Below are 21,096 nucleotides of genomic sequence, written 5' to 3'. Positions count from 1 at the left end.
CCTCTTCCTGTGCTAGAAGAGAGATATAAGGTCAGGCAAGCATTAGCTGGTTTGTAAGCATAGATGGAAGAGATAAAGGCACTGCTAAGAGAGTCTCTCTTTGCCCCAAAGCCTGCAATATAAATCTAATGAGAATCAAGGAATTTGGAGCCCCAGGATGTATCTGAATCCTAAGTGGCAGGAAACAAAATTGTCCCTCAGAGTCAGTCTAGTTGCAAAGATCAGATTAAGGGAGTGATTTGCCTATTCAAGCCTACTTTTATCAGATGGCATCAAGGTAGCCACCACCAAAAGTGAGCACAAAAGTCAGTAAAGTGAAGAGGAGATTCAGCAGGTATAAGAATCATAACCAGGGGAGAAACTAAGATGGCGGCTAAGTGAGACAGGGTAAAAAAAACACTTCCAAGAAAAACACTAGATAAAAAAACAGAAAATGACCCAGAATACCGGTTACAGTGCTGCGCCAGCTGGACAAGGTCTGCTAGTACCACAGGGGCTGTATACTTCGTGAAACCAGGAGTCTGCATTCTGAAACGAGTGAGTAAGCTGGCTGGAAGATCCGCAGCCACGTGGCGGTGTGGGGAAGCCAAGGGTTGGCGTTTGGAGACCAACTGGTTCTTTTAAATTAAAAAAAAAAAAAGGGAAAAACCCAGGAGTGGCTGCAGTTGTGACACAGGGAACCACACAGTAAAACACAGCAAGAGCGGCTGGCCGGACTCTTGGTGTCTGGCCTGGAGGATAGCCCGCTGCAGATACCCTCAGGACTGGGGGAGTGGAGGGGAGAGCCAGAAGGAGAGAGAAACCCTGCGGCTTGCAGCTGGCTCCCCAGAGGGCTGGATAAACTGCCCGGGGCTGTGCCCAGAGCCCAGAGCCCCGCCAGTTGTCCTGGAGCTGGGAAGGAGGAACTGTGCGAGGAGGGGGGGTTGAGACGCCCTGTTCGGCCATCTTTGCAGCAGGCTGAAAGTGCCCCTGCACGGCCCGGCAGCCCGGGGCCTCCCTTGGGGGACGGTGTGCACTGGTGACGTAGCACAGCATTCCCTCGGCTGAGCTCCTGGAGGATCGCGGCTGGGAGGGGGGTCCGCTCGGAGAACCCAGGGACGCTACACCAAGTCTGGTGGTTTGTGGGACAGCGAGAGAGAGGGTCTGGGGCTGAACTGAAATGAAGGCTTAGACTCTTGTGGCAGCCTTGAATCTCCGGGAACCTGGGGGATTTGAATATTAAAGCTGCCCCTCCTCCCTGGCCACCTGGACACACACCCCACATTCAGGGCGGATGGCTCCAGCAATACACCCAAACTGAGTTCTCCAACTGAACCCCACAAGAATCATCTCCCCACACACTGCGGGGACAAGGTTGAGAACTGACTTGAGGGGTATAGGTGACTCACAGACACCATCTGCTGGTTAGTTAGAGAAAGTGTATGCCACCAAACTGTGTTTCTGAAAAATTAGATTGGTATCTTTTTTTTTTACAACTTGAAAGGACCCTATCAAGCAAAGCAAATGCCAAGAGGCCAAAAACAACAAAAAATCTTAATGCATATGATAAAACCAGACGATATGGAGAATCCAATTCCAAACACTCAAATCAACATATCAGAAGAGACACAGTACCCGGCACAATTAATCAAAGAACTACAATTGAGGAATGAAAACATGGCAAAGGATTTAAAGGACATCAAGAAGACCATGGCCCAGGATATAAGCAACTTAAAGAAGACCCTAGAAGAGTATAAAGAAGACATTGCAAGAGTGAATAAAAAAAATAGAAGATCTTATGGAAATAAAAGAAACTCTTGGCCAAATTAAAAAGACTCTGGATATTCACAATACAAGATTAGAGGAAGTTGAACAACGTCTCAGTGTCCTAGAAGTCCACAGAACAGAAAATGAAAGAACAAAAGAAAGAATGGAGAAAAAAATCGAAAAAATTGAAATGGATCTCAGGAATATGATAGATAAAATAAAAAGTCCAAACTTAAGACTCATTGGTGTCCGAGAAGAGGAAGAGAAGGGTAAAGGTCTAGAAAGAGTATTCAAAGAAATTGTTGGGGAAAACTTCCCCAACCTTCTACACAATATAAATACACAAAGCATAAATGTCCAGCAAACTCCAAATAGAATAAATCCAAATAAACCCACTCCGAGACATATTCTGATCAGACTCTCAAATACTGAAGAAGAGGAGCAAGTTCTGAAAGCAGCAAGAGAAAAGCAATTCACCACATACAAAGGAAACAACATAAGACTAAGTTGTGACTACTCAGTGGCCACCATGGAGGCAAGAAGGTAGTGGCATGACATATTTAAAATACTGAGAGAGAAAAATTTCCAACCAAGAATACTTTATCCAGCAAAACTCTCCTTCAAATTTGAGGGGGAGCTTAAATTTTCACAGACAAACAAATGCTGAGAGACTTTGCCAATAAAAGACCTGCCCTACTTCAGATACTAAAGGGAGCCCTACCAACAGAGAAACAAAGAAAGGAGAAAGAGATACAGAGAATTTTATCAGACATATATAGAACCTTACATCCCAAATCACCAGGACACTCATTTTTCTCTAGTGATCACGGATCTTTCTCCAGAAGGGACCATAAGCTGAGACATAAAACAAGCCTGAAGAAATTAAAAAAAAAAATTTGAATATACTCAAAGCACATTCTCCAACCACAATGGAATACAAATAGAAGTCAACGATTTTTGAATTGTAACTCCACTATTTACTTCCTACATGATATAAAATACACAAATTCTAATAACAAATCAGTGGTTTTGAACTCAACGTAAAATATGTAATTTTAGACAACTATTTAAAGGTGGGGTAATGGAGGAGTATAGGAACATAGTTTATGTGTCCTACTGAAGTGAAGGTGGTATCAAAGAAAAACAAGATTGTTATGGATTTAAGAGGCTAATTTTAAGCCCCACAGTAAACACAAAGAAATTATCAGAGAATATGACCATAGAGATGAAAAGTAGAGTATGGGTTAAGAGAAATGGGGGAAGGGGCAATGGGGAGTTAAGAAATGAGTGTAGGGTTGCTGTTTGAGGTGAAGGGAAATTTCTAGTAGTGGATGGTGGGAAAGAGCATTACAACATTCTAAAGGTGATTAATCCCACTAATGGAAGGCTAGGGAGGGGGTTGAATGGGAAGATTTAAGCTGTATATATGTTTCCACAATTGGAAAAAAAAAAAAAAGACAGTCTAAATAGATGACAATTGAATGCCAAGGATGAACCTGGATGGGATTGGAGGATGGAGGACAGGAGGCTCAAAGGGACACAGATGAGACATAAGGAAAAGGAAATGTAGAATGTAAGCTTTGTATCATTGTTGAATCTCTTGTACTTCTTAGCTGCGCTTAACGGGATTGCATAAAAGAATGTTCTTGTTCATGGCAAGTGTATATGGGAATTATAGTGTTTGTTCAAGGATGTGTGCAGCTAGCTCTCATATGTTCAGAAGACAGAGCAATAGATGATGGAAGATAGATAGGGAGGGAGGGAGGGAGGGAAAGAAAAAGCGATCTGACAGCATGCTAAAGGTGGATTGGGCTATCGGGGGAAGGGTGTCAGGGTATGATGGAGTTCTGTGTATGGGGTTAGTATTGTTTTTGCAACTGTTCCTATAACTTTGAATTTATTTCAAAATAAAAAAAAAAAAAAGAATCAACCAGAAGTAAAAATCTTTCGGTGTATCTATATTTACATGGAACCTACTGAACAGAATTAGACCAGAAGCCTAGTAAGTTATAGTTAATAGTACAACTATAAAAATGTGCTTTAATCAATTGTAACAAATGTAACACACCAATGCAAAGTGTTAATAGGGTGGTATATGGGAATCCTGTATTTTATGCATGATTGTTCTGTAAACACGCAACTTCTCTATTTAAAAAAAAAAAAAAAGAAAGCTTAATAAGTTAAGAGAACTATATTTCCAAAGACAGTACAAGACAGTTCTACAAAACTTTGAATTTGTTTGATCCTTAAAGCAATCCTCAGGTCCCCAAACCAGGACAAGGAAGAATCTGAGACATGAAAAGTTTGTGAAGTCCCAAAGAAGGGCATACTCTCCAATGTTCATTTTAGTGTGGCCACAGATGATAATGGACAAAAAAAAGAACCTCCCAGAGGACAAAGCCAAAAGCCACAGAGAATAATCAAAGGAGCTATTCCCAGAGAGCCACAAATAACTAACAGAACTTAGAAATTCTGGATTTTTAGTTGGATGCAATGGCTGAATAGGACTGTGGGTTTTCTCCTTTGAGGAAAGGATGAATACATTCTTTGTATGGGAAGAGGGGAGTGCATGGATACATGGAGTTATTTCATGATAGAAACTATTAACTGTCCCATTGTATCTCATTCTCCCTTTCTTTTTTCAATTATAGCAATCTTGAGTTCTAACTGCGTATATGGCTGCTGAGCTACATCTCCAGTCTCTCCTATAGCTAGGTGCGGCTATGTGACCAAGTCTGTAGCAATGGGATTTTAGTGGAAATGTTAGATACAACCACTGAGTCACCACCTTAAAGATGTAGCCACTTGCCCTAGATGTCCTCCTTCCCCTTCCTATGGGCTAGAATGAAAGCATATTAATGAGCCAGTGATGGAACAACAGAGAAGAACTTGGGTGCCTGGACTACCTTATGGGACAGAGCTGCCCACATGCCTTAAACAGCCCACCATCTTTGGGACTGTCTGTTACATGAGAGAAGAATACACTTCCATCTTATTGAGCGTCTATATTTTTGGTTTCTTCATTACACAGCTTAGCCTGAACCTTACTAATATATAGGCTGTCAGTAAGCACTGGCTGTTAAATAAGGAATTCAAATGATCAAATCTGGAAAATATTTGTTAAATATATCTGCTATGTCCATTTTACATTAAATTCTCAAAAGTGCTTATATATTACATATTATTTATGTTATATTTCCCACACATTTTTCCCAGTTTGCCGTTTAATTTTATGATTTGTTCTAAAACAGAAAAGTTCAAACTATTCATGTACTCAAACCTACAAATCTTTCCCTTTGTGGTTTCTTTCATTGTTTTAATGCTTGGAAAAAAGCAATCTCTTTAGGAATAAGATTCATTTTCCTTTCTACACTGTCTCACTTGAAATATGCAACTCTTCAATCCATCCAGAATATATTTTGATTCATGGTGTAAAGTAAGGACCCAATATTATTTCCCCCCAATAGTTAACCAATTTGCCCAAACACTTAACAGATAAACCTATTTAATAAAATGGGATTTATTTAGTAAATCTACTATTTATGATGGGGTTTTTTAATTATATGTTAAATTATTGTCAACATCTGCTTCTGGACTATCTATTCTATTCCTATAATCATCTTGTTGCAGATAAAATAATGTTTTAATTCTTTGTTCCTTTTGGTAATATATATGTATGTTAGATTTAACAAGAAAAAAGTAAATTAAAAACTCATATGTGATATTGTATATGTCTCAGAAATAACTATATCCCAAAAACAATCAAAGAAAAATTTAAAAAATAAATATTTTAAATATATATATATTTTAAATATATATAATTTAAAAAATATATATTTTCCAAACTCTGAAGATCATTTTACATACCTTTCTACTCTACCCTGCCCCCCTTCACCCCATTTTTTTCCTGGTAAATGCTTATCCTTATCGTCTTATCCTTTCTTATGTGAAGCCCATTTTACCACCACCCAGAAATATAGTCATGAAACTCAACTCTTAGAGTTTTAAGAACTAAATTCAGGCAAAAAGAATTATTAAATAGAGGCTAAATCTTAATCTGCTTTAAAATAAGACATTACATTATACGATTATACTGTAGGATGGGCAAGCACAATGCAATTTGCTTAATTTATTACTATTTAAAGTGAGTAACTAGGGCAGCAGTTCTCAAACTTAAAAGAGCATAAGATTAATTAGAGGGGCCTGTTAAAAACTGTGATTCTGGGGGTTCACCCCAGAGCCTAATTCAGCAGGACTGAGGTGAAGCTTGGGGATCTATACTTTTAACAAGCAGTTAAATCTGTTGAGCACACTTTTAAAAAAACACCTATCTGGGGGAATCTGAATCTCATGTTCTTTACAGAGGAGAGGTTTTTATTCTTAAATCTATCAAATGCTTATTTTACATAAAGGGATTTATATTTTTATGCTGGGGAAATTTATTTGTGACTCTTCCTTGTCTCTTCTTCTCATTATTGAAGCTCTGATGTGGTCCTTTTAATTTTACTTAACCTGTGTTTTCAAGCAACAAGGTAAAAATATTCCCAAGCGTAGGAAAGAGTATAAAATAAAAAGTAAATCTTCTTCCCACCTCAGACTTCTAGTTCCCCGGACCCCTTCCCAGGAACAATCAATGGTAATAGTTTTTTCCAGAAATAGTCTTTGCCAAATACTGGCATATATTTCCTTCCCATATTTTTTATGGAACAATATATCTTGGAGATATTTCCATATCAGCACCAAAAGAACTTTTACTTCCTTTTCACAGCTGCATACTATTTCACTATATACTGTGCTATAACCAGTCTCTGTTGATGACATTTGGATTGCATTCAACTCTGCTATAACAAGCAAGGCAGCTTAAATATGGTTGTCTTTACAAACTGGCAGAAGTTTATATATGGGCTAAATTTCTAGAAGTGCAAATAATGGACATGGATACTTTGAATCTGGTAAATATTTCCAAATACCCCTAAAGAACATATATCAGACTACATGCATATCAGCTGTGCCTGTTTTACCCTACCACTCAGTCAGCACAGAACATTAGCATACTTTTTTTCATCCTTGACAATAAACAGAGATGTCTAATTGTTGCTTCAATTTTCATTTATTTAATTATGTCAGAGAGGTGAACATCTTTTCTTAAGTCTATGTGTTCTGTATTTCAATTTCTGTAATTGTTTGCTCATGTCCATCATTCATTTTCCTACTGGGTTGCTATTTTTTTCTTATTGATTCAAAATAATTCTTTTAAACTAAAAAAACATTACCCTTCTGTCTTATTGTTGCAAATATTTCCCAGTATTTTCATTTTTCTTCTGGTTTTGTTTTATAATATATTTGATATAGACATAGTCTAAACTTTCATATAATCAAATTTACTAATCTTTCCATTTATGGCTTTTGGGATTTATGTCTTAGTTGGAAGAGCTTCTCCACTCAAAGATTACTAAAAACAGTTTCTGTTTTTAGTTTTCTTCTAATATTTTGATGGCCCCTTTTTTTTACATTTAAATCTTGATCCAACTAGAATTTACAAAAGTGGTAAGGCAGGGATCTAGCTGCCTCTTTCTTCTTCTTCTTTTTTTTTTTTTTTTTTCAGATAGCTAAGTAGTTGTCATTTAGTTGAAAGCATTTATTAAATAACCCATCTTTTCCTGTTACTGTCATTTAAATATAATTTTGCCAGCTGCAAAGCATTTCACAGTGGAGTGTAATTTTAGAAAATTTAGAAAGTGATGATACCTAGAACCATACTATTTAACTATCTAACACATTAGTAGATATTATCTATTATTAATACCAATGAAAATAACTCTGAATTGAAAGATAGTATGGTCTGTGTTATGGAAATCACTGAATATGCCTATGATTAATGGCTGATATTACTTGTAATTATAAACTCACCTTCCCGGAGTCCTTAAGTTGTTTACTGGGCATGTAATATCACATTTCACAATACAGAGTAATGCCAACCCTGGCTATGGAGTAATGCCATCTACAATTTTTTTTTGTATGATTTGCTTCCAGATGTAGAAGAAATGCTTTTTAACTGCATTATTCCAAGTTCCTTATTTATTTATGCTGCTAATAAGAGAAAAGAGTCAGAATATTTTTTTCTGAATTTCCATTGCTATTATGCAGATAAAAGAAACACTGATATTATGCAGTGGTAGAATACCATGAGGGAGGTGGTAAGAATAGTTTAGATTGAGGAAAGGGCTCATCAGAAAGCTGCTATTCAGCTATTCACGTATCTTGAGACTTAGGGGAGCTAAGATACAGGAAGTCAAGGGTGCAGGGGCACCATTCCAGAATACTGGGTCAGAAGCCTGAAAAGCTCCAAGTGAAACAGGGACAAAAACCAGATTGTTAAATGTTTTTTTCATTTCTGGCTTTGAAGCTTAAAAGTGGCAATCCATTGAATCTACTAGTCAATATACATATTCTAATTGTAACATTTTCATGTTAACAGCTGCATATCACATTGTTAATAATACTGCTTAAAAGAAATACTATATGAACACAAAATGAAGTCTTATTTAAAAACGATAATATTCCTATCATTCTTTATAGATAAATGCACAAAGATTGAAAAATTCAGTTTCTACCCTCTGTTTATGAAAAAGAGTTTCTCTACACTCTTTATTTTATTTCTCTTTATTATCTTTCCTACCTTTGTTTACATTTTTTTATGTGCTCTATTTCTTTTTCATACCCAGACAAAGGGTCAACTCTTTATTACTTCTAGAATTTAATATCTGGAAGGAATAAAGGAATATACGAGTGCAGAGAAGTAATAGCATAAATGGCCCCAAAACAGAAGAAAAGCTAATAAAATATTAATAGGCATTTTTAAAGAATGTATTGTTGAATTCAAGCTTATATTGAAATCTGTATTTAAAAAACTGTGTATTAGAAACTGTGGATATTCAAAATAAAACTGTGTTCACACCTACTAGAATGGCTATAGCAAAAAAATGGAAAATAAGTATTGGTGAGAATGAGGAGAAACAGGAACTCTTGGACACTGTTGGTGGGAATATAAAATAGTGCAGCCACTGTGGGAAATAGTTTTGCAGTTGCTCAAAAAGTTAAACATAGAGTTACCATGTGACCCAGCAATTACACCCATAGGTATACAGCCAAGAGAAATGAAAACAAATGTCCACACAGAAATTTGTACATGGATGTTTATAGCAGCATTATTCATACTAGCCTAGGGTAGTCTATCAACGGATGAATGGATAAACAAATTGTGGTATATTTTACAATGAAATATTATTCAGCTATAAAAAGGAATAAAAGTACTGGTACAGGCTACAACTTCTGAATGAACCTCAAAAACATTATATTACGTGAAAGAAGCCGTACACAAAAGGTCACATATTGTATGATTCCTTTTATATGGAATATCCAGAATAGACAAATCCATAGGGACAGAAAGCAGATTAGTGGTTGCCAGGGAACGGGGGAAAGGGGAAAATGGGAAGTGATTATTTAATGGGTATGGAGTGTTCTTTTGGGGTAAAGGAAAAGTTCTGAAACTAGAGAGAGGAGGTGGTTGCATAACATTTTGAATGCACTAAATGCCAATGACTTGTACATTGTAAAAGGACTGATTGTATGTTATATGAATGTCACCTCAATTTTTTTAAAAAGTGAGGAAAAAAAACTGGATGTTTGAAAAATTAAGAGTACCTCAAATACAATAATGAAACTCTTCTGTTAAAATCTAACCTCAGGCAGATAGGAAGATATCTAGTTTTCCACAGTTATCTAAATGATTTTGCTATCTTTCTTTTAAGATATGAAACATTTATACTCTAAATTTTCTGATAAGAGGACATATTTTAAAAATTTGAAAATGAACAGTATTTATTATGAAACTGAATAATTCTGTTTCAAACTAAAGTAAACATCTTATCCCTAAAATCCATTCCTCTCTCCTGCTTTCCCCACCACTGTTAATGGAATCAACATTTCAGTCTCCAGAGTGAAACCTCGATTATATTGTCTCCAGTATCTTTCTCCCATGTTCTCTTTCTCATTCATGCTATCCTTTCCATTCCCACAACAACTTCTAACTGCAAGGAGTCATTCTGGATGTTTTCTCTTATTCCCACATCTGTTCCATCAGCAAATCATTCAAACTGTTATGAGATTATTATGTCTCACTGCCACCACCCTGGCCCAAGCCACCAGATCTCTCAAGTGGATATTGCACTAGTTTCTTCTTTGGTCTCCTGACTTTTGCCCTTGACCTCCAGCTTCACTCTGTTCTCGATATTGTAACCTATGATCACGTCACTCCTCAACTCAAAACTGCAAATGGCTTCCTAAGTCAGAAAAAGGTGAAGTCTTTATAGTAACTGCTCTGATCTCATTTCTTACCACTCAGGGGGCTCCAGCTAAACTGGCCTATCTGCCAGGTGTGTTCTCCCCTTTCACCTTTACTCTCGCTGCTTTCTCTGCCTGAAATCCTTGTCCCTTTGATACTGCATTGCCCATTACTTCCTTCAGGTCTTTATTTATAAACGTTACCTTCCCAATAAGGTTTTCCCTGGGCATTCTTCCTGAAATTTTACCATCCTTCCCCTGCCATTTCAAATCTTTCTTTCCTATTTTATTTTTTTCACCATCGCACTTGACACCATCTAGTATACTATATGTTTTACTTAGGTAGTTTATTGTTGGTCTCCCTGACTGAAACGTAGACTTCATGAGGTAGGGATTTTTATCGGTTGTGTTCTTTGGTATATTCCCAATGCCCAGAAAAGAGCCTGGCACATAGTAGGAGTTCAGTGAATTTTGTTGAATGAGTAAACTAATATATTAACACATGAACAAAAGAATGACTTCGGCTTGGGCTCTCATTGCATCTTCCCTGGTCTCCTGCCAGCAGTGGCTACCCACAATAATCAATCCTACATACCACAAAGCAGGTCTGATCCTGTTGCTGCTCTGATTAAAACCTAAGTGGCTCCCCACTGCCACCAATGTCTAGTGAAGAAAGACAAGTTCTCCAGAATGGCATCAAGACCCTTCATAATCAGGATACTCTTTTCCAACCTTTTCTCTTTATATCCCATTCTTATACCTTATTCTGCAGACCAGTTGTGCTGGTTTGGATGTATTATGTCCCCCCAAATGCCATTATCTTTGATGCAGTTTTGTGGGGGCAGATGTATTAGTGTTGATTAGATTGGGACCTTCTGATTATGTTGTTTCCATGAAGATGTGACCCACCCAACCGTATGTGATGACTCTGATTAGAGGATTTCCATGGAGGTGTGGCCCTGCCCATTCACTGTGGGCCTTGATTAGTTCACTGGAGCTCTATAAAAGCTCAGACAGAAGGAGCTCACTGCTAGCTGCAGCTAAGAAACACATTTTGAAGACAGCTATTGGAAGCTGACACTGACATTTTGGAGAATGCCATTTTGAAACACAACCTGAGAGCAAGCGGACACCAGCCACGTGCCTTCTGAGTTAACAGGGGTTTTCCAGATGCCAATAGCCTTTCTCCAGTGAAGGTACCCGGTTGTTGATGTCTTACTTCGGACGCTTTATGGCCTAAAGACTGTAATTTTGTGACCAAATAAACTCCCTTTATAAAAGCCAATCCATTTCTGGTGCTTTGCAAAGGCCAGCATTAGCAAACTGGAACACCAGTGTTTCCCAAACTTGAGTAATTTATGGTACCTTTTTAAAGGGAAACATTTCTCAATGACTCTCAAGGTCGCATCCAAGGATCCCAGTTTGAGAAACACTAAGAAACTGACATCCTAATCTATAAAAATGTCTTTCAATTGAAGACTTTACTGGTAAAATAATCATCATAAACAAGATGAAAACAAAAATTAAAAAAATCTTCATAAAACTCACCCCTCTCCCAAGAATAAATCCATAGACCCTGGTAACAAAAACACTGCTGTATACAAATAAAACTATCTACCCATCCTAGAAGAGGCCTGTGCTTACCTGCTTCCATGTCTTCACTCCTGCTGTTCCCTCACCATGGAATACCCTCCCCCAACTACATTTATCAGAATTATACTTACAGCCTTCAATGTCTAGCTTAATTAGTACTTCCTTCATGAACTCTTATTTTTGATACTCTCACAGTCAAAACTTCTATTGTGTTAACTACATGATTTTTCCTTATGTTATACTATTTTCCTTATGTTATACTATTATTCTTCCATAGTAATCATACCTTCTGGAGAGAATGAAGATTAACTTGTTTGTTGTTTTATTGCCACAGCTAGTATAGTGTCTTATATATGACACCCAATAAATGTTCACTGAATTAACCATCATGTAGAGAAAAAAATGAACGCTTCTATAAATATGACTCTACTGATTCTCTTAAAAAAGTGATTGCTTACTAAAAGCTTATAACCAAACATATCATAACAAAAGAGAAAAGTGGGGCGAAATTTTTTGAAGTTATTTATAGGATTTACCTTCTTTTAAGCAATAAGTCTGATATAGGTATGCATCTTAGACCAGTTCCCAAAACCATAAGGAAGGATGTCAGAAGCACAGTTACCCGAAGACCTAAAAGGAAACAAAGACATCTAGATTATTTTCTATTTCTTCTTCAAGTAAGTCTAATGTTAGGAAAAATGATTTTTTTTTACTCAATCATACTGATATTATATTCCAATATTATGGCCCTTCTCTGTAACTTCCAATGTGGTGGTGTGTGTGGGGGATCTACATGCTAAAAATGAAATGATTCTAACTTTAATAGAAAGCATGAATGATCAGATCAAGGATAGAAGGAGATGTTCTACTAACAAGTTTTCAAAATGAAGGGTTAGAATGTCTGTCTTGTTCAGCCATAACACTGAAAAATAAAGAAAATAATTTTAAAAGTCTAACTACTTTAGTTTTATATCTCAGTATAATTTCAAATGCAAACTGCTAAGAGAAACCTCTAAATTGCCTCTAAAAAAGCAATGTAATGTGACAGATTATCGCTTTAAATTTTCTCAAAAAGTGACAACTTGTCAATTACATGTTTTATCTCTCAATTTGCTAATACTTGTCATAGGGTCATAGGAAGTGACTCTTTAAAATCCTTTGATTATTGGTATAATAATGATTTTTTATATTTCTTGATTTATCTGTTGATTTTCAACTTAAAGAATGATACTGTTGAAAAAAAAAAGGTGTGGAAAGGAGAGGCTAAGCCTATTTATATTTGTGCCTAAGAGTCTCCCCCAGAGAACCTCTTTTGTTGCTCAGATGCGGCCTCTCTCTAAGCTGACTTGGCAGATAAACTCACTGCCCTCCCCGCTACGTGGGACATGACTCCCAGGGATGAGCCTGGACCTGGCATTGTAGGACTAAGAAAGTATTTTTGACCAAAAGGGGGAAGTGAAATGAAACAAAATAAAGTTTCAGTGGCTCAGAGATTTCAAATGAAGTCAAGGGGTCATTCTGGAGGGTATCTTTATGTGCTATATAAGTGTATTGGAATAGCTAGAAGGAAATATCTGAAACTGTTGAACTGCAACCCAGTTGCCTTGATTCTTGAAGATGATTGTATAACTATGTAGTTTACATGGTGTGATTGTGTGATTGTGAAAACCTTGTGGCTCACAGTCCCTTTATCCAATGTATGGACAGATGAGTAGAAAAATGGGGACAAAAATTAAATGAAAAATTGGGGGGAGGGGATGAGATATTTTAGGTGTTCTTTTTCACTTTTATTTTTATTCTTATTTTTATTTTTTTGGAGTAATGAAGATGTTCAAAAATTGACTGTGGTGATGAATGCATAACTATATGATCGTATGGTGAACAACTGTACACTGTGGATGACTGCATGGTATGTGACTATATCTCAATAAAACTGAATTAAAAAATTAAAAAGGCATGGGTTATAACTTTAGAAGATAATGTGGATCAGATAGCTTTTTCCTTTGTGTTTCAAATACAATCAATTTTTTTGAAAGTTTGTGCCAAGGGTCATCACATGGATAACAGGGCATCCCACCATAGTATCAAAGAGCAACCCACTGTAGTTCTCTCTTTATCCATGAAAAATAATATTATTTCAACATACATTACTTCTAGAATTTATTTCTAGCCTCAGAGAAGTTTGCTGGCAAAGCAAAAATTTCTCACTCTTGGAAAGTACATTTACACATGACCTACTGTGACGATGAAGTTACATCACATATAGATGCTTATTTTCCCCTTCCAAACTACTTTTCCCATCTCAATTAGACATAGTACCATCTTTCAGTTCCCTAGACTGGAAACTTTACATTACTTCATTAATCCTTTGTCTCTTTTAATAAAATGTTGAGCTCTGCTTCTAGCTTCTGAATCAGTGCATTACATTCCATCTTCATTACCACAGTTCACTCAAGCTCTGGTCATTACTCAGAAAATACTGTCTTTCTTGCAGATTTCTTCTTCCCATTACAACTATCTGCAATACACTCCACTGTGTCCCATTCTCAACTCAGCTGCAGCTTAGCTTCTGATGTGGTAGTCCTCCCCACCCCACCTAACTCATCTGCTTTTGCCTCACTGTATTCCCTGTACAAGCCACCCCCACATCCATGCGTTTACTCCAGTGATCCTGCAAGTTGGAACTCCCTTACACCTCCCATATCCAATTTACAACTCTTCCCATATCTTTCATAAATAAACTGATCATATACTACAATGATTCCATTCCATACAGACCTGTTCTGATGATTTCTTTTTTGCATTACTTACATCCTTCAAATTTAATGTAGACTATCTATTCCTGGTATATATATGTGAATATGTGTGTGTGTGTGTGTGTGTGTGTGTCACTGTCTCCTACTTGTAGGCAAGACCCCATTCATTATATTTCGTTTGAAACATGGAATCACAGACACAGAATTGATATGGAACCAATAACTCATCTAGCCAAACCTCTCTTCCAACACAGTGAAGGGTTTTATATCCAGCCTTTATTTGAATACTTTCAGTAAATGAGATTTCCCTATTTCATAAGACAAAAATTCCATTGTTGGGGAATTCTTATTTTTAGAAACTTTTTCCCTTATATTAAATCTGCCTTCTCATTGGTTCAAGTTCTGTTCTCTGGAGTTACATGGGTGAAAAAATTCCAAGGACTTTCAAACATTTGTCTTACGACACAGTATACCAATGCCTTTCCATCCATAGATACATTAAAATTTTTAAGTATTCTTCTAAACAACTTAAGGCAACTAGAAATAGATATGATATTCTACCTATGGCCATGGTAATATAATGGTACTTTACAATGGACTATGTATTTCAACTGTTGGAATGTTTCCTTCTGTTAATATTTCTAGTACTGCCTTACTGTTTGTGGCAAGCACATCTCACAGGAGGCTCATACTAAGTAGGAGTGGCAAAGGTGACCACATTTCTTCAAATTTCTCCCATATTTGAAACTGCCACCAATTAACCCACTTTTGCTCTAAATGGCCCACTCTTTACAGGTTTGCGGAAGTTTCCATTTACTTTGGTTGTGCTCCAACCTCCTCATGTTTATTCAGAAGAAGTTTGCTTCACTGCAAGAAAAGTTATTGTTTCCTCTACCTTTGCAGCACTAGCTAAAGCTAGTTCTAGCAACCCTAGCCACTAGGGCATGGGTAGTCAGAAGAAACTCTGACCTAAAGTCACCTTTGCTTAATTATAATAGTAAAAACCACATCCACTGATAATGCTAAGCCACCATTTTTTAACATGTGATGCATGAAGTAACATGATTTGAAACTGTGTATGCTCCACTTTAGCCTGTCCCTTAACCCACATCATCTCACCCTATTCTTAGCTACTCCTTTAAGCCCACCTTCCCCAAACAGTATAAAATCCCTAGACCCCTTCTGCTCAGGGAGACAGATCTGAGCTCCCCTTAAGTTCCTATCTCCTGCTGGGCTGGCCTTGCAATAAATTCTTTTCTCAAAATCCTGGTGTTACAGCACTGACTTCTGTGCACGTCAGGCAATGAGTCTGCTTTGGGTGGTAACAATTTGGTGACCCAGATGAGACAGTGGTCTTAGAGATTCCTGCTTGAGGCTCCACAGTCCCCATGGGATGGAGATTTTCAGCCACTGGCCACACGTGGCCACCTAGACTGGTTTAGTCTAGAGGGTTTACAACCGAGACTAACTCCCATTGCCAGTGAAGTTAGCCCCATAGCACAATTGCATTTCAAGAACAGAAACAGATGTACAGATATCTTCTGGGTGAGTAGCTCTGTTGTAGTGCTTACTCTTTTACAAAACCTTTTCATTTGTTCTGGTTTTCTGGTTATTTGCTGTTGATTAAGATTGTGGGTTTGAATCCCACCTTAGTCCAGCCTGGTTACTGGGTGCAGGTCCCAGTTTTATAAGGGTTAGTCACTGCAGGGCTCACATTCTAGTCCAAAATTCTGAATTTAAAAGTTACAGATCCACTCTGACAAAGAATCTTTGCCTACCAAGTCTAAGTCTAACTGTATTTAGTTCTGTGTACACTTTGAGTGCACTGACAGAACCATGGGAAATGTTAACAGCATAAATGGCTGCAGCCCCTTAAAATGTGTTTTAGATAACTGGTTTAAGTTTAGTTATAAACCAATTAAAAAGAAAAAGATGCTATTTTTCTGTAACATGGCATGGCCTCAATATATGTTAGAGTCTGGAGAAAACTAGCCAGAAAATGGGACCCTTAATTGTAACACTATTATAACAAAATAACTGGAATTATTTTGTAAGAGGAAAGAGAAATGGGATGAAATTCAGTTTGTTCAATCCTTCACGGCCCTATGCCAAAATAAACATCTGCAAAAAAAGAAGTGATATCATGATTCAAACAGAGAAAATTTTACTGGGTCTCAGCTAAGGAAAAGTGAAATTGGGAAATAAGAGAAATGTTGGTCCCAAGCAAAACAGGACCTGCGGGATTCCGGTCCCAATGAGGTTGTCCCTATTACACTTAGAGCTTCCCTTGGCTCCCCTACTTTTTTACACTGGGAACAGGAGGAAGATGGTGACTCTTCTTCTCAGAGTGAGTCCTTGTCAAGTCCCCCTTTATCACCTGATCTGGAAGGAATGGTCTCCCTACCTCATACCTGTCAGGGGACTGCCCAATCCCAGGCAGAGGAATTCCCACTCAGACAAGTTCCAGCTGGACTGGATGACCAAGGACACTTTGGAGGATTTATTTATGTGCATTTTCCTTTCTCCACCTCTGATCTGTATAATTGGAAACACAATATGCCTTCAATACTGGAACGACCCTAAGATAATGGAGAATCTCTTTACTTGTATTTTTGCTACTCATAATCTTACATGGGCAGATATTCCAGATGTCTTAAAAACCCCTCTCACCTCTGAGGAAAGTAGAATCGTTCTTGAAAAAGCCCAACAGGAAGCTAACAGGCTGCATAACCACCAATTTAACAGACCAGTGCATTTCCCGGAGTTTTGGCCATTCCTATGATAGAGCCGCATTGTAAATCAAATGAGCAGGGGGAAAGCTAAATTAGATCACCATAAAGGGTGCATCATAACAGGAATACAGAAAGCTGTTCCAAAACCCAAAAGATCTTTGAGGCATATAAACAATACAATGATCTGGATCCTGAGCATCCAGATAACATGAGATTAATTAATATGACTTTCATTAGCCACAGTGCTCCAGACATAAAGAAACTGCAGAAATTAGAAGGAGGATTAGGCATGCCAATGTCTCAGTTAATTGAGATTGCTTCTAAGGTCTTTAACAACCAAGATCAGTTTCAGGAAAAGCAGATGAAATGCCAAGCTGCCTTCCTGGGAGAAACCATTGGCCAAAGCTGAGCTGGATCAAAATGTATTGGAAGAGCCAAAGAAGAACAATGAAGGGTAAAACCCCCATGGCCCTACCAACTAATCTGAAGTATGTCTGTCCCCTAGGGTCACAACAACATGCCTACTGCAGAGAAGAGAGCCACCAGAAGCGAAAATGCCTGAGTCACCCCCAGAAATGGGAGGCCCGGACACCTCTCAAATCCACCTACCAAAAGCCTCAGCTTGCAGGGTATGAGAGCAACCAAGAATGACGGGGACCAAGGGCACCTTCCAACTTTAGTAGGCATATCACCATTTCCCACCAGGTATCTGTACTAGTGGGAAATAAACTTATAGACTTTTTAATTGACACTGGAGCTACCTACTCTGTTTCGAACCCAAAACAGGGAAATCTTTCACTAAGACTGTAGCAGTTATTGGGGTATCTTATTCGCACAAGTCTTTCCTGTGACCCCTTGAATGCCAAATAGGAAATACCAATTTGAAACACAGTTTTTTCTATATTCCTAAATTTCCTATTCCACTACTCGGATGAGATTTACTATCCAAATTAAATGCCCAAGAAATTGTCTCAGCAGAAAAAATGGACACTGAAGTTCCCCCCAACCAGGCTTTGTGCTCTTCAGTCTTCTCTGCTACAGCCAGGAAAAAGAGTCCAATCTAAGATTCTTGAAGATATCCTTTTGAAGTTGCAGGGAATCTGGTCTTGGATTCACGACTCAAGAGCAAAAGTTATCTCCACCCAAGAAGGCAACTCTCCATCCTCTCTTCATAAGACTAAAGCCTCAGTGGAGCTGTTGCCACCCAAGCAAGATAGCCATTCCAGCAGAAATCCCTCCTCACCTCCCGGTTATACCTGTGAACTATCACAGACCTGAAGTTACTTTTCAGAAGAGCCAAAGATAAGTGATGATTAATACAGACTGTACTGCTTGGCCATGCATTCTCCTTTTCCTTATTGGTTGGATTTTATTTATCTGTTATAGACTAATGTCCGCTTGCCTCTTTCCTAGTGGTTGGAATCATTTTCTTGGTAGCTAGGAGGAATTACATGATAAGGGATAAAGATATCATATTTCCTTCTGGTTCTGCTATTTAGGATTGAAGTTATAAGATTTTAAAAGAATGGCTTTCTTTACTTTAACTCTCATGATTCTGTCCACCTATAACCTTCCTTGCTTCACAGAAGAGGCAAAGTGGAAGGAAAACTTTGTTATAAAATCATCACAAGTTTTAGCCTTGAGAGGACAGTTGCACAATTGCTGGATATGCCATCCAAACCCCCATACAAAATCTAATTCCTACATTGCTATATGCATGGCAAATTTTCTCCAAGCTCCTGAGTCAATCTTGCTAACAGGTCACCAGAATCTTAAGGTTGAGCTTTCCACAGAAGGAGAACTGCTCACCATTAGCTCCTTCCCTTGTTTTGACCTTACCTCCTATCGTAACCATTCCCTGGAAAGGGATGGGGGAACTTCTTAGGAAATTCTCTGTGCCCCAAGAGAATATATATATTTATCTGTGGAAGCTACATGAACTACTTACCTTTTAAAGGTTTTGAAGAAAGCATCTTTGACACCCAGGTCAGACTGTTCCAGTGTGTAAATAATGTCTGGATAAAAGGCCAAAGTACTCTAGGGTATTTAAAGCCTGATATTTCAATACACCAACCTACTAGTCATATCCAACATGAATGAGCACTAAGCATTATCATAACTGAATTAGGACTAGAAATAGGGCTATTAGCCCCTTGGGGTGGGTTTGCTTATCATGAAGCCGCTTTACGTAATTTGACTGCAATGACTGAGGGACCTGCCAACTCCACTGCTACTGTACCTGAGGCCATTTGAGTCTCTGTTGACTCTTTGGCAAATGTCATGGACAATCCGACAGCCTTGGACTATCTTTTAGTAGAACAAATAGGAGGGTGCACTATAACAAACACCTGTTGTACTTGGGTAAATAGCTCCAGCCAGAATGAGCTAAATATGCAAGAGCTGTACAATTAAGCCACCTGGCTACATAATATATTTTTTTAATTAAATTCAGTTTTATTGAAATACATTCATGCACCATACAATCATCCATGGTATACAATCCACTGTCCACAGTATGATAACATAGTTATGCGTTCATCACCACAATCTATCTCTGAACATTTTCCTTACATCAGAAAGAACCAGAACAAGAATAAAAAATAAAAGTGAAAAAAGAACACCCAAATCATCCCCCCATCCCACCCCGTTTGTCCTTTAGTTTTTATCCCCATTTTTCTACTCATCGATACACTAGATAAAGGGGGTGTGATCCACAAGGTCTTCACAATCACACTGTCACCCCTTGTAATCTACATTATTATATAATTGTCTTCAGGAGTCCAGACTGCTGGGTTGGAGTTTGGCAGTTTCAGGTATTTACTTCTAGCTATTCCAATACATTAAAACCTAAGAGGTGTTATCTATATAGTGCATAAGAATGTCCACCAGAGTGACCTCTTGACTCCATTTGAAATCTCTCACTGGCTACATAATATTAAAAACCCATCTGCACAAACCTTGTGAGAGCCAATTAAAAGCTAGTTACACAAGTTGTCTTGGCTCTTAACCATGTTAAGCCCAATAATAATAATAGTAGTGCTTCTCACGTTTGGAACTTTATCTCTAAATCTTAATTGTCAAATTTGTATCCCAGAGACTATGGTCCACTGGATTCTTCTACTCAGCCACTGTCCTCAGAGAACAGGGGTACCAGCCTATGCGTGCCCTACCAGCAGAAGCTGGGGAGATAGCCGTCTTCCAGAGCCCCTCCTCAGCCCAGGACCAGGGAATACCTCTAACTGCATGCCAAGATGTTCCATTCCTTGAATCCCAACCTACTCCCAGAGTCAGCAGGAAGTAGCTAAAGTGGTTATTGCCCCTCATCTCTCAAGAATAAGGAATGCAACAACAAAATCAGGGACTGAAACCACTGCCTACTAACCCAGTTTTGTCCAAAAGTAGCCCCTCCCTTACGGGTCTGCAGAAGTTTCTGTTTACTTTTGTTAGGCTCCCACCTCCTCATGTTTATTTAGAAGAAGCCTGACAAGGAAAGTTACTATTTCCTCTCCCTTTGCAGCACCTGCTAAAGCCAGTTCTAGCAGCTCTAGCCACCAGAGAAGCCCTGGTCTAAAGTCACCTTTGCCTAATTATAACAGCAAAATCACATCCACTGATCATGATGCTAAGCCACCATTTTTTAAAACATGTGATACATGAAGTTGCATGATTTGAAACTGTGTATGCTCCACTTTAGCCTGCCCCTTAACCCATACCACCTCACCCTATTCTTAGCTACTCCCTTAAGCCCACCTTCCCCAAACAGTATAAAATCCCCAGACCCCTTCTGCTCAGGGAGACAGATCTGAGCTCCCCTTAAGATCCTATCTCCTGCTGGGCTGGCCTTGCAATAAATTCTTTCTTTTCTCAAAATCCTGGTGTTACAGCACTGACTTCTGTGCACACTGGGCAACGAGCCCACTTTTGGG

General features: G+C 38.3%; 1 protein-coding gene across 1 annotated transcript in view; it reads right to left on the bottom strand.

Moving 5' to 3' along the window:
- The window catches only part of SLC49A4 (solute carrier family 49 member 4), a 161,459-nt gene that overhangs the window by 126,784 nt on the left and 13,579 nt on the right, over nucleotides 1–21,096 (bottom strand). Inside the window, exon 2 of the mRNA XM_037836960.1 lies at nucleotides 12,219–12,312. Within this exon, the coding sequence (XP_037692888.1) occupies nucleotides 12,219–12,312 (94 nt within the window). The remainder of the gene's footprint in view (nucleotides 1–12,218; nucleotides 12,313–21,096) is intronic.

This window comes from Choloepus didactylus, chromosome 1, assembly GCF_015220235.1.
Source record: "Choloepus didactylus isolate mChoDid1 chromosome 1, mChoDid1.pri, whole genome shotgun sequence".
Lineage (NCBI taxonomy): Eukaryota > Metazoa > Chordata > Mammalia > Pilosa > Megalonychidae > Choloepus > Choloepus didactylus.
The sequence above is the reverse complement of the archived record's forward strand: the minus strand, read 5'-3'. Positions and strand labels throughout refer to the sequence as shown.